Source organism: Poromitra crassiceps, assembly GCF_964638095.1.
Source record: "Poromitra crassiceps genome assembly, chromosome: 4".
Taxonomy (NCBI): Eukaryota; Metazoa; Chordata; class Actinopteri; order Beryciformes; family Melamphaidae; genus Poromitra; species Poromitra crassiceps.
In genome coordinates, this window is record NC_139626.1 from 12115676 (window position 1) to 12129755 (window position 14080).

At 41.7% G+C, this 14080-nt stretch overlaps 1 protein-coding gene across 1 annotated transcript in view; it reads right to left on the bottom strand.

The window, feature by feature from the left end:
* Window positions 1-14080, bottom strand: part of LOC310775602 (C-Jun-amino-terminal kinase-interacting protein 4-like) — a 79775-nt gene that overhangs the window by 15996 nt on the left and 49699 nt on the right. The window contains exons 6-13 of the mRNA XM_083635766.1: window positions 8867-9278; window positions 7670-7772; window positions 6515-6639; window positions 5347-5404; window positions 3512-3664; window positions 3231-3282; window positions 2181-2311; window positions 2002-2055 (exon numbers count right to left, since the gene is read on the bottom strand). Of these exons, the coding sequence (XP_083491892.1) occupies window positions 2002-2055; window positions 2181-2311; window positions 3231-3282; window positions 3512-3664; window positions 5347-5404; window positions 6515-6639; window positions 7670-7772; window positions 8867-9278 (1088 nt within the window). The remainder of the gene's footprint in view (window positions 1-2001; window positions 2056-2180; window positions 2312-3230; window positions 3283-3511; window positions 3665-5346; window positions 5405-6514; window positions 6640-7669; window positions 7773-8866; window positions 9279-14080) is intronic.

A 14080-nucleotide genomic window follows, 5' to 3' on the forward strand; every position in this document is an offset into this window, starting at 1 on the left:
CTGACCATCACCTGACCATCACACTACATGGACTGACCATCACCTGACCATCACACTACATGGACTGACCATCACCTGACCATCACACTACATGGACTGACCATCACACTACATGGACTGACCATCACAGTACATGGACTGACCATCACATTACATGGACTGACCACCATAGTACATGGACTGACCATCACACTACATGGACTGACCATCACCTGACCATCACACTACATGGACTGACCATCACACTACATGGACTGACCATCACACTACATGGACTGACCATCACAGTATATGGACTGACCATCACCTGACCATCACACTACATGGACTGACCATCACCTGACCATTACACTACATGGACTGACCATCACAGTACATGGACTGACCATCACAGTACATGGACTGACCATCGCACTACATGGACTGACCATCACACTACATGGACTGACCAGCACCTGACCATCACACTACATGGACTGACCAGCACCTGACCATCACACTACATGTACTGACCATCACACTACATGGACTGACCAGCACCTGACCATCACACTACATGGGCTGCAATAATCCCACTAGTGACCTTATTCTAAAGAAGACAATATTTCAATTAATGTGTCATCTTTTCTTCAGTAAACAAGTTGCGCATTATATACAGTAATATATTAATATAGAATAACTACTAATATATACTAATACTTCAACTATTGCTTATTCAGACTATCACCTTATTGGGGTTAAGGTCATCAGAAAATACTTAATCGGCTTAATATGGGAATATTGCAGTCCATGTAAACAGTTAAGTGTAACAAAAACCTTTTCTCCCCATATTCCTCCCTTCCCTCTCCACACCAACCCTCCCAACACACCTTCTGCACACAGACAGCACAACATCAGGCAGGAGATAGAGGGGCACAGAGAAACAGGGCAGGAGAGAACAGAAATGTATCAGATCCATTGTGTTTGCTTCTCTCCACCATTTCCAAATCCCTTTGCCCCAAACTGGCCCCAAATATCCCAAAGTCAGACCCAATGAAACTCAACAAAGGAGAGCCTAGATCAGGAGAAGACACCAGTGTTTCAGATTATGCAGCACCATGAGCAGCAGACAAGCTTCAAAACAAAATAATAGTTTGAAAAGTGTCTTTAGGTCAGCTGTGAAGCCTGTCCCTGTGCCTGTCCAGAGGTTTCACCATAGAGCAGAACGACAACACATCATTTTGTAGTGGGCTCATAGGCCACTGCCTCTTTTACGGGGAAACCCGCCACAGGAAAAGACTGTACAAGAAGCCGAAAACACTTCAAACAAACTATTTAAAATGGATTAAATTAATATCGATATGCCGAAGAGTTGTTTCACTAACAATAATTAAAAAAAATCCGGATCTGCAATGTTTTTTTATTAGAGTAGGGGTGACACCGTTAATGTGGATATCGATGTATGTAACTCATTAGTGGGCTGGATACAGCGTTCATGTAGTAACTACTAATATTTTCAATCTATCTTGCGCATTATATGGCTGGTCGAGTTGTAATATATTGTCATGTCATGTTGTCTTTGGGTCATTTATAAACTAAATTAATTCAGCTTTTTTTCTATCGATTTTTTCCTACAGCTATTTTACATTGAAGTCAACGGCGAGTGGCTTGTGTTTTCCCCTTAAAAAGGGGTGAGGCCATATTGTCCCACCCCCAGAGGTTTCACCATGCTTGACGTTGACACCTTGCTCTGACTCTAACTGAGGCGGCTCAGATCTAACATCCAAGCTGCCATTATCTGGCTCTCCTTTGTTAAGAGTTTCCATGTTAAGATGAGAGGACCGCAAGCCAGTCAAGATAGGCAACGCTAACATGTCAAGGATTTACCTACATCCTGGAGAAAACAACCACACAACATGAAATAAAGAGAGAAAACCAACATGAAAAACATAAAAGCACACAGTCATCACAGGGTTGATGGCATTAAAGAGGTGATATAAAAAGAGGAGAGGAGCTTACAACTGCCAGAGACTGGATTTCTTCTTCTCCGTGAGCGCGGGGTTTTCCCTTGATGCCCTGAGAGAGAGAAGTCACTTTAAATCACAAGCTGCACAAGACGGGCGTGGCCATAACATGCTGCGCACAGCCGCGGGACAGCTTATGTTTAACCACGCCAACGTTACAAACCGCCCTCTCCTCACCGGATCATCTCTGTCCATCTGACGGCCTCCTGCAGCTCCATCAGCCTCTCCTTGTACTGGTTCCTCTCCATCAGGACTCTGGCCATCTCCACCCTGGTGAAGCGCTTCCTCTGCGCTGTGGGTACGTCGCTCTGCGGGCACAACCACACTTATGAACCACTATTCACACTCTATGAATGACAAGATGTACAGGTTTATGAATTCACTTGTGAACCACTATTCGCTCTATGAATGACAGGATATACAGGTTTGTTCAAAGTCGGCTCAAGATATTGGCGTGAGCCTTCAGAACCCCGTATGTGTTGAACCCTTGCCTAAACATAACCCACATAGACATGCATACACGTCTCATATGGCTCACTGTTGAGCAGAGACTATCATCCATCCTACTTTTACATTTTCACAAAGTTATTCATACCCAAATTCCTGGTTTTCTTTCATTTCATTTCTTGCATTTTTTATAGCTCAAGTACTCACACACACTCCACCAGAGGGGCTAGTAGGGGACAACTGATTTTGCCTAGACCCAACACCAACTTTATGAAGAAGACTGTCATATACAGATCTATAAAGGCCTGGAATTGTCTACCAGGAAATATTTCCTCCATTCATGGGAGGGTTGGTTTTAAAAGGAAGTTAAGATCCCACTCTCAAACACCAGCAAACACACACTGATGCTCAGGACTACACTTTAACACTACTTGGAATTTTATGTTTTGAAAAGTATTGTCTTTTTAGATAAATTGTTGTCTGCGCAATAGGCCAGCTACATAATTAGCTGACCAAATTATTGTTGTTTTTCTATCCTATTTTGTATCGGTTTTTACTATGTTTTTCTGTGATTTTTCCTGTATTGCAATGCATTTACTATTTCTTATCATTTTTAATATGGTATTTTACTACTGCACTTTACTGTCTACTGTTTACAATTGTTTGTAACGTAATGTGTATTGTGTTTGGACCCCAGGAAGACTAGCGGTCGTTTCGGCGGCGGCTAATGGGGATCCTTTTAAATAAACAAATAAACAAATAGACAACACAAACACTCACATCGTCCTCATTCTTGGTCTTGTGTTTGGCCTCCTCCAGCTCTACTCGCAACCTGCAAATGAGCACAAAGATGATGAGTCTCCAACATCCATGTCTGCACGCGCTCAAATTACTACATGTAAACAGGCAGACCAACAGACAGCTCTACATGTAAACAGGCAGACCAACAGACAGCTCTACATGTAAACAGGCAGACCAACAGACAGCTCTACATGTAAACAGGCAGACCAACAGACAGCTTTGTATTTTCTGTGATCGAGCACAGGACCTAAACAACTCACTTTTTGAGTTCATCCTCCAATTCTTTGTTCTTCTCCTCCACTTTTGTCTTGGCCTGGTTTACAGCATCCAGCTCGCCTTGCAGACCCTCCTTCTCACATGAAAGCTCGTCCACCCGCGCTATCAGGTCGTTCTTCACCACGTTCAAAGCGTTTCTGAGCACGAATACACACACAAATGTTCACGTGATCTCTACATTGAACAGAAGGTGGCAGCATTGCACTATTTGTAGCACTCTGTCAAACCCACCTCAGGGGCTCATGGGCAGTATGGGACACTGTCAAACAGTACTTGGTAACTTAAAGGAGAATTTCGTTTTTTTTTAACCTGGAGCCCTCTCCTCACATTACCTATTATCTGACGACTCACCCAGTGTTCTCCGCAGCGATTTGGACCGTCGTAGGCGTTGTTGTGATCGAAATAGTACTCCAATCCAGTCCTTGAATGCGCTCCGTCGGGGCCACATGGCAGCGTGCTCTTCCTCCATGTAAAAACACAGTTTTCTTCGCGTGTTCTACCCATATCGTCATTATATGACCCCTAAAGAAACATCAGACTGCTATTCACCCCCGGGCAATTTCCACTACTCTTTACATGGATCTCATTTCCTCATTCGGGCTGAGTTTCACCAACTCTCGTCAAGTCAGTACACAGGCCAGCCAGCAGGAAAGTCTCGCGGGACTTGACGAGAGTTGGTGAAACTCAGCCCGAATGAGGAAATGAGATCCCTGTAAAGCAGTGGTAGCCAACACGGTGCCCGCGGGCACCTGGTCGCCCGCAGGGTGGCGCTGTGGCGCCCGCAGGCCACGTTCAGAAAAATGATTTTTTTCTTTTTTTTCATGTTTTTTTTTCCAACAAGACAAAACAGACAAACAGGCTCAGACACAGGGGAAAGAAAGGAAAAACAAAACAAAAAAATATAATCAGAAAATTTTATTTTTTATTTGTTTTTCTCCTCCCTTCCCACAATAACACACGAATGTAGAAAATAATTGGTTTAACAATGCATACGTTTTAAAAACGTTTATTGTCTGTGTATAATTTATTGTCTGTGTATAATTAATTATTGATTAACTATTTTGATCCGCCTGGGCTGGGGGCAAAGTTTAGTTTTACGTTACGTCACTACATCATTCACTCTGCAACAGTGCGACTGCCAGCTGCCAATGATTATTTCAGTCGGCTAAGCTAAATGATGGAAAGCAAGAACAATGGCAGAAAAGCGAAAGAAAAAACATTACCAATTTCACGAGGAGTGGGAGGAAGAGTTCTTTCTTCACAACAGTGAAAGAAAAGAGTGTATGTCTCGATTAAATGCATAATACTCATTATTTAAAGGTAAATCGAGCAAATTTCAACAGGTAGCCCCCCACATGACTCTCTACCCTTCAGGTAGCCCTCGGCCTCAAAAAGGTTGGTGACCCTGGCTGTAAAGAGTAGTGGAAATAGCCCGGGGGTGAATAGCAGTCTGATGTTTCTTTAGGGGTCATATAATGACGATATGGGTAGAACACGGGAAGAAAACTGTCTATTTACATGGAGGAAGAGCATGCTGCCATGTGGCCCCGACGGAGCGCATTCAAGGACTGGCTTGGAGTACTATTTCGATCACAACAACGCCTACGACGGTCCAAATCGCTGTGGAGAACACTGGGTGAGTCGTCAGATAATAATTAATGTGAGGAGAGGGCTCCAGGTTAAAAAAAAACGAAATTCTCCTTTAACATGTAGGAGAACTGAAGAACTAGAATGATAGCAGCCATTTGATCTAAGCTCCCTTGGTTGAAAAGATGAAAGTGAAACCTCCACAGTATAGTTAGAATGGCAGAGCACTCACTTGGTCTCAAGCAGCTGGGAATTCTCTTGGATAAGATGTTCCACCTCCCGACCCATACCTGGAACGTCAGCGTTAATATATGAACACAAATGTTTCATCTTCTCACATGCACCAACATGTGATGATAAAAAGGGGAAAATGTTAAAATCTGTGACAAAATCATGGCAATTAATGAATAGGTGTTTCTCATGCCTTTCCTGAACTGATGTTTTTTTCTCATTCTTACCTAGGAAGCTGAAGTCTGATAGGTGTTTCTCATGCCTTTCCTAAACTGACATGTTTTTCTCGTGCTTACCTAGGAAGCTGAAGTCTGATAGGTGTTTCTCATGCCTTTCCTAAACGGACATGTTTTTCCTCATTCTTACCTAGGAAGCTGAAGTCTGATAGGTGTTTCTCATGCCTTTCCTAAACGGACATGTTTTTCTCATTCTTACCTAGGAAGCTGTAGTCTGATAGGTGTTTCTCATGCCTTTCCTAAACGGACATGTTTTTCTCATTCTTACCTAGGAAGCTGTAGTCTGATAGGTGTTTCTCATGCCTTTCCTAAACGGACATGTTTTTCCTCATTCTTACCTAGGAAGCTGTAGTCTGATAGGTGTTTCTCATGCCTTTCCTAAACGGACATGTTTTTCTCATTCTTACCTAGGAAGCTGTAATCTGATACTGTAGGTGTTTCTCATGCCTTCCCTAAACCGACACGTTTTCTCATGCTTACCTAGGAAGCTGTAGTCTGAAAGCCATGCAAAGGATGATGGAGATTAGACAAAGGTTTATGAGACTGAATAGCTACAGAACAACACATTGAACAACATTCTTGTAGGCTAAATGGTCTAATTTGGACTTCTCTAGTCTTCTTACAGGACTACTGTACCAACCACAGCACAGCAGCACCGTTCTAATCTATTCCAATGTATCCATAGAGTCACAGAGGGAACTGAAATGGAAAAGAGAATCAGGGAAACGGATGGAACGAGGGGCCGGTGAAGCCGGTTATCTAGAGGGAAGGTAATGATATACACCAGAGAACTCATCTGTGAGGGTGGAAAAATCAAGCAGGCCAGACAGCCAAAGAAAATACAGATGATAGAGTGTGGATGATTCAACAGCTCATTGGTAGAGATTGTGGCTACATCGTAATGCCAAATCCGAGATGAGTGAGGCTTCTTACCCAGCAGGTCAGCCCCTTCGTCCACATCTCCGATCAGGTCGTTTCCTGCTGAAGACAGCTCCTCAAACAGAGATTCAGTGTTACGGTCAAACGCCATGTTCTCTATGGCGCCTTTAGTTGGCGTGCTAAAGGAGGGAGAGGGAAAAAAGGTGGACAGACGAGCAGGAGAAGAACATGGGGAAGATCAGAGCGTGACATATAATACCTAAAATACACTACAAGAGTTTCCCTCCGATTTTACATAGGATTTCCAGTTGGGCTCAGTCTGTCTTTGTTGGCTGTAGTCTGCAGTTGTTGTGGGCAGTTGTAATGCCAATCAGCAGCAACATCTGTTAGTGTATTATGGGTACAGATTTCTAATCGTCAAGTGTAAACTACCTCCCGACTCCAGTCAGAGCCAATCGGAGCCACAACGATTACATCAAACATGTTTGAATTTCTCTTGTAGTGTAAACTGGTTCAACGACCCGACTCAACTCAACATAGCATAGCTGTCTAGAATCTAGACAGCTATGCACCGTAGGGTCTTATGTTGAAGACAGGAAACGGAAGTGTGTGTGGTTGTTGTCATGGCACTTGACGCTTTGTTATGCTAGACGCGGATGGGAAATAAAGCTGGCGTCTCATGCTGAGATTGTTCAAGAGTGGAGTTGCCTCCGTTTATTGGCTTTTATATCAAAGTATAGGCGCAGCCTAACGCTCGGCTACAGTCAGTACGGTCACGTCAGTTTGCTGGTTATTTGTATTGTGGGTTCAAGACGATACGATAACTTGAAAGACGTGAGTTTGCTGGGCGCACAGTCGGGTAGTGTATTTTGATCTGTGATTCCACTCATGTCATGTATTTCAGTGAGTTTTTCAGTCGTGATAAAAAGTCTTAATGAACCAGTCGTGTAGTGTAAACTCCCCAGTCTTTTCATAATCACAAATTCAAATTGGCTAGTGTATTTCCTACATAAAATGATGTAATGATGTATACAGTACAGGGTTCTCACACCTTCTTAAAAGACTTATTGACTTGTTACATTGACAGTATTGCACAGTACCTGCATTATATAGTAGTCAAAGTATTGCCACCACTTGCACAATGCAACATTTCTCTACCAATTGTGCTCCGTCTAATGATGATAATAAATCAAAGAATCTGTCCCCTACCTTGTTCCTATGCAGCCATCAAGGTCCATGTCCAGCTCAGGAGTGGACTCTATGATGGCCTGCACCTCAGACTTCCCCAGGTTGTCTGTTCCATCTAGTACGGCTAACAGAGAGGGACATCATATGAGTACCTTTCAGTGAGAATACAAAACACATCTGATTCACATCCTTCCCTTCCCTTGGTCATTTGTAAAAAATAGACTACTCTATTCACTTCTTATGTTTATGTGGAATATTCTTGACACTAAAGACCCCTTATCTCTGTATGAAAATGTAACTCTAAGTCATAACAGGCACACATACTCAACTAGACATGCTACTGCAGGAGGTTTTACAATTCCAGTAGTTAGAACAAATGCGATGAAAAGAACTGTCATGTTTAGAGGTATGCAGGAATGGAACACCCTTCCCACATATATTACACAAAAGAAAAGCAAAAAACATTTTAAATTCTTGGTAAAACAGCACTTACTACTGGGATAATATATATGGTGATGGTAATAGTTATATGTATAATTATATATATAAGATATGGTAATGGTATATATACATATGTGATGTAGTTTATGTATATTCTACACATCTGTAATGATATGTAGGTATTTCTGATGTATGCAATACATTGAAAGGTACAGTATGTATGTATGTAATATCCAAAACTGTACCGTTTGTACAGAATGTATTCCTTACACAGAATGTAAATTTTGTATGTGATTGAAACTATGCAAATTGTTTGATGTCTTGAAACTATGCAAGTTGTTTGACCCCAGGAAGAATAGCTGCAGCTCTGCTGTAGCTAATGGGGATCTTAAATAAAGACTAAAGACTAAAGACTTCCCTCTATCTTGATTTGGCAATTTTGGCAATAAGTAGTATATCAGAAAACTGTCAATAGTTTTGAAGTCATTCATTTAGTTTGACAGTTATTGAGAGTTGATTTGAGTGAAGTTGTGGACCGGTGATGTCATTCATGCACAAATGACATCACTGGTCCACAACCTCACTCAAATCAACTCTCAATAATTGTCAAACTAAATGAATGCCTGCAAAACTGTTTATAATTTTCTGACATACTACTGATGTTGTAATGATGCAAAGCTGGTTGAAAAAGAGTGTTCCTGTAAGGGGCAAAGTAGTTTTGACTGCCCCACCAGCATCAAATGATAGATTGATATAGAGTTATTCATCAATGCTGACCCTGCTGACCACCTTGCACTGCTGGGATGTTCATGCTGCTGTCCGGCGTTCCGCTGTTCCAGTCCAGGTTCTTGTTGAGACCATCTGAGCCTTCCTGCTCTCTGAGGGGCGTGTCCACAGATGGCACGGCAACATGGGAGTCAACAGCAGCAGGCATGGGAGTCAGCGCGTTGGACGCTCTCTCATGAGGAGGCATCAGCGTGGTGGACGCTCTCTCATGAGGAGACATCAGCGTGGTGGACGCTCTCTCATGAGGAGACATCAGCGTGGTGGACGTGGGGCTGTTGGATTTGGAGGTACCACCCTGAGAGGACAGCGGGGTGTTGGATTTGGGTCCAGTTTTAGAGCTGCTTCCCTGCTTGGTTGGGGTGGCAGACTTTGAGCCTCCGCGGCTCGCAGTCGACATTTCATCCTTAAAGATGGAGGAAGAGGAGGAAGAAGGGAAAGGCAGGAAGTCAACAACAAAGGATGGAAGAGGAAAGATATGACGTTCACGTTTGCTTGTTCATTTACATTATGAACATTATAACATTTATTTTCAGCTGTTAATGCAGGTAGAGTAATGTACATCTCAAGAATGATGGTAATGTAAACCAAACTCAATGGCACAAGCTAGAAATAACAACAATATCATCACTCATTCACAAGGCAAACTCATAAATATAAAATGTATATGCACACCGTATATATATTATAATATATATATATATATATATATATATATATACACACTGTGTATGTATGTATATGTATATATATATATATATATATATATATATATATATATATATATATATATATATATATATATATATATATATATTATAATATATATACGGTGTGCATATACATTTTATATTTATGAGTGTTTATATATATATTTATGATGATATATATATATATATATATATATATATATATATACCGTAAATTCCGGACTATAAGCCGCACCTTTTTTCCCGTTTTTTGGCCTTTTTTGGCCCCTGCGGCTTATATAACGGTGCGGCTTATCTATGGATTTTTTCAAAAAAAAAAAAAAAAACTCTCTTTTTTAGCACTCTTTCTAACTATAAAGCCACTTCTGTTTTAATTTCCTCTCTTGCCCTCTTTTCACCACACTGTATGACACTGTATGACACTGTATGACACTGTGTGCACTGTAAATAACAACACAGGTGGTGTTGTGTTATGTTGTTTTGTTGAAATGTTAATAAATGGGAGCATTACATATGGTAATTAAACATTAACACATTGAATGCCAGCCATGTTTTCATTCCTGTAGGTAAGTTGTGCCAGGGGTGTTTTTGACGATTCTGGCTCATTTTAGAACAGCCGAGGATTCTTTTCTGTTAAGAATTCATGAACACCAATCATCTAAAAATAACTAATAGAATGTGTGCTTTCTCTGTCTAAAAGAGTTAGTTTGCAGAGTTAGTAGTTATGTAGATATTAGCCGTTGAGTACAGCATGGTTTCAGCGTCTGGAAATTTATTCAGAGATAAATGGCTTTTTGTGAAACAGTCACTTTAACCATTCATTTTTGGCATCAGTAAGACCGTCAGACATTCTAAACAATAGTTTTGAACAGTAATTTCCTCCATAACAACAGGAAACACCCCTCTCATTCAAACTCCTCCCTCCGTGTGTCTTCTCCTCCTTCCTCCTAACAGCGGGCGTGTCAGAAGCGCGTTGTGCTGCCTGCCTGTCTGTCTGCGTGCCTGCCTGCCTGCTTGCCTGCGTGCGGGGACGAGTCTGAAATGGATTACTGTAAAATCGCCAAGCCATTTCCTTGAATGGCTTGCTCCCGCGGTGTGTGTGTGTGTGTGTGTGTGTGTGTGTGTGTGTGTGTGTGTGTGTGTGTGTGTGTGTGTGTGTGTGTGTGTGTGTGTTCGCGCGTTGCCCCCGCGGCTCTGGGGGGAAGAGATCTCTGTCCGTTCTGTGTGTGTGTCCGGGCTTCTGACTGTAAAATCGCCAAGCCATTTCCGCGGGAGGCGGCTGCTTTTGGGTCCCGTGGCTGTGACTTCTCTCGGTCTCTGTCGCCACTTAGTGGTCGGTAAAATAGATTACACACATGCTCTTGCTCCAAATAGTTATCTCGAAGATGTAAAAGGGGTTGATTGATGTCCCACCGTCAAAAAAAAAAAATGTTTATGTAAGACGAGTTAGCTCGTCCTTGGCACTTAAGCGCTGGATTATGTAAGACGAGTTAGGTCGTCTCTGGCACTTAATGTGTTAAAACACAATAAAAAAAAAAAAAAAAAAAAAAAACATTAAAACACCCGCGGCTTATAGTCCGGTGCGGCTTATATAAGAAAAAAATAGTCAACTTTGAAGGTGCGGCTTATACACCGGTGCGCCTTATAGTCCGGAATTTACGGTATATATAAATAAATTAAAACCACTCTCCAATTCTTCACACTGTAACCATTAGTGCACTGCACTACAGTAGTTAGCAAATAAATTAACACTCCATCAGTTAGAATTGGGCCATAATGGATGCTCACATCAACCACATCAAACAGTGTGCACTAGGGATGGGAATCTCCATCACTGAGGCGATGCGATAACACATCTCGATGCATTGCCAAAGATTCAAACATAATAGGAAGTACTGATGCAATACGATACAACTCACCCCTATTGCGATGCAGTGCCGTTCGACATGATTTGATTCAACACAATGCGAATCAGTGCGATATGATTCAACGTGATGCAAACTAATGATGCTGTGAAATTCAATATGCTACAGGCAGCAAATCATAAATTAAAGGATTAGATGGCTTTACCGATAATCAACCCATTTTGTATCATTAATAATCTGGGTAATATAAGCACATTAGCAGTGTTTACCTTCTCGCTCCGTTTTCCTCACGGAGAGCTCCCATCTCGTCCTCTGGCAAAGCGCTCTGTTGTGAGGCGTTTTACATCACAACGCATCACAACGGAAGTTCTGCTCGAGATGCGGAATCTGCTCTGAGGGCGGCTGTTATGGTTTATTTTTTATTTTTTAAGTATGGGCATATCCAGGGAGAATCACATTGAGAGCCTTAACGAGCCTTAATGACTTGCAGCTGGCAGGGGCGGAGTTTCTGCAGGAGCATTTTTTTCCTGAGGAAAACAGAGAGAAGGTAAACACTGCCCATGTGCTTATTACCGAGATTATTAATGATACAAAGTGGATTGATTATTGGTAAAGCCATCTTTTAACTAAAAAAATACCATTTTAACTTTACTTTTTGTTTCTCGAGGGCTGCAACTCAGTAAGCATCTCATTTATGCTTTTTTTAGTGGGGGGGTTCTTATCTGGAGGAAACCTCATTTCTGCTTTTTCATTAAAGGCATAGGGCCTCTACTAATACTGTATAAATCCAATTTACCAATGCAAAGATGTTAGAAACGATGCGATGCAAGTTCATCCCAAATTGTCTCTGATGCACACCTTTTTTAACCGCTGCAATCGCATCTTGGACATTTATGCTGAATTGCTGATGATGCCGATGTGAACAGGTGGATCTTCCCATCCCAAAACCCACCAAAAACACAACAACATGAGCAAAAACACCACATGCAACCAGGACCCTCCACCTCCTCATACATCTAATCCATTCTGGTAGAAGTAGTGTAATCAAAACAAAGTTTTACATGGAAATACAATCTCATGATGTGCAAGTGAATCCTGATATCACTCTCATTGATGCTGGAAGCTACAAGCTATTGACTCATCTCATACTGTGAAAATGTGTCTTTCTGCTGCTCTCAAAGATCAATTTTGAGGACAGCTCAAAATATAGAGGTGGTAGGTCAGTAGCATGCAGTTGTCAGTGAGATATTAGAAATCGCCTACAGTATATAGATATGCTTCTATGAAAACATACAGAACAAAACTTGGTAGTTTGGTAGATGCCGGGGTTATAGTTTCTGTACGACTAACAAGACAGGTCTACCTGGTCCTGTTCAGCCTCCTGATCGGACAAATTCTCCTGCAGACTTTCACCTTCCACTCTGATTGGGGAGACTTGTGCCTCCAACTGATCAAGAGAGGTATTACAATTAAGACCTCAAGTAGCTCACAATGGACTCAAATCATTATTATTAATCTTTCATTAAAAAAAAGCATCAGTTTAAAAGAGTCATGACTGATAAATAAGAGAGGTGATAGTACAGGTGAATAGGGGAGAAATGAATATGAAGCTGCATAAAGCAGAAGCTTATAAAAGAAAGACTAACAATGTAAAGGAGAAATACACTGTACAATTGTTGGGTAAGATGTGTGGTCTGTGGCTGGCACAGAAAAGAGCAGGAAAACACTAACATCCCATTAGAAATGAATGGAAGGTGTGCATCTCTCAAGGTATCTCAAAGCCTGTCGTTCATCACTAAGCAGTATGTATGGCTTCCTCTGGGACACAAGGTGACCTGCAGTGTGTATGGCTTCCTGTGGCATGTTGTATGGATCTTTCTGCCTGACGGTGAGACTGTGAGATTATTATGATGGCATGCAGTTGTATAGATCCTTCTGCCTGACGGTGAGACTCTAAGATTATTATGATGGACTTCATCTAAACTAGTGTCCTCTAGAGAGAGAGTGGCATCAGCGGAGGACCAAAATGCGTGACTCATTAGCCAATGAACAGCCAGGAAAGGGTCTCGTGCTACTTTTGAATGCTAAAATAAAGCTGATAATGTACAATTTGATTCAAGAAAAAAAAAAAAAAAAAACTTTCTAAGTACAACACAAACTGTCCATTTTGCTGCAACTCGACGACAGTGCTGCTTAATCCAGGACCTTACTTCCTGGAACTCTTGAGAGTAAAAAACTGGTCCATTGGAGTGAATGGAGATGTCGCGACTCTTCCTACACGGCTCTGATCTTAACCTTTTGATGCCACGCCCACATGCTCATTTAACCCTTTTGGGATTGATCCAGTAATCCCAGCGGCTTCAGTCCTATAAATAGCACATTGATTTTGGGGGGGGGGGGGGGGGGGGCAATCAATCAGCACAACAAAACACCCATCGGAATCTGTCACCTTGAAGAGCAGGAAAGGTTGCAGCACTTAATTAACATACGGTAAGCTTCTTCTTCCGAAGGTAAGTGTTGGTTACATACACAACATAGGTCATAGACGTTGAAAAACCAGTAGCTACAGAGAGGTTCATTTTCTACTATTCTACTATTCTCTCATTCAAAGTGTTTTGCTTCTCTGTTCATTT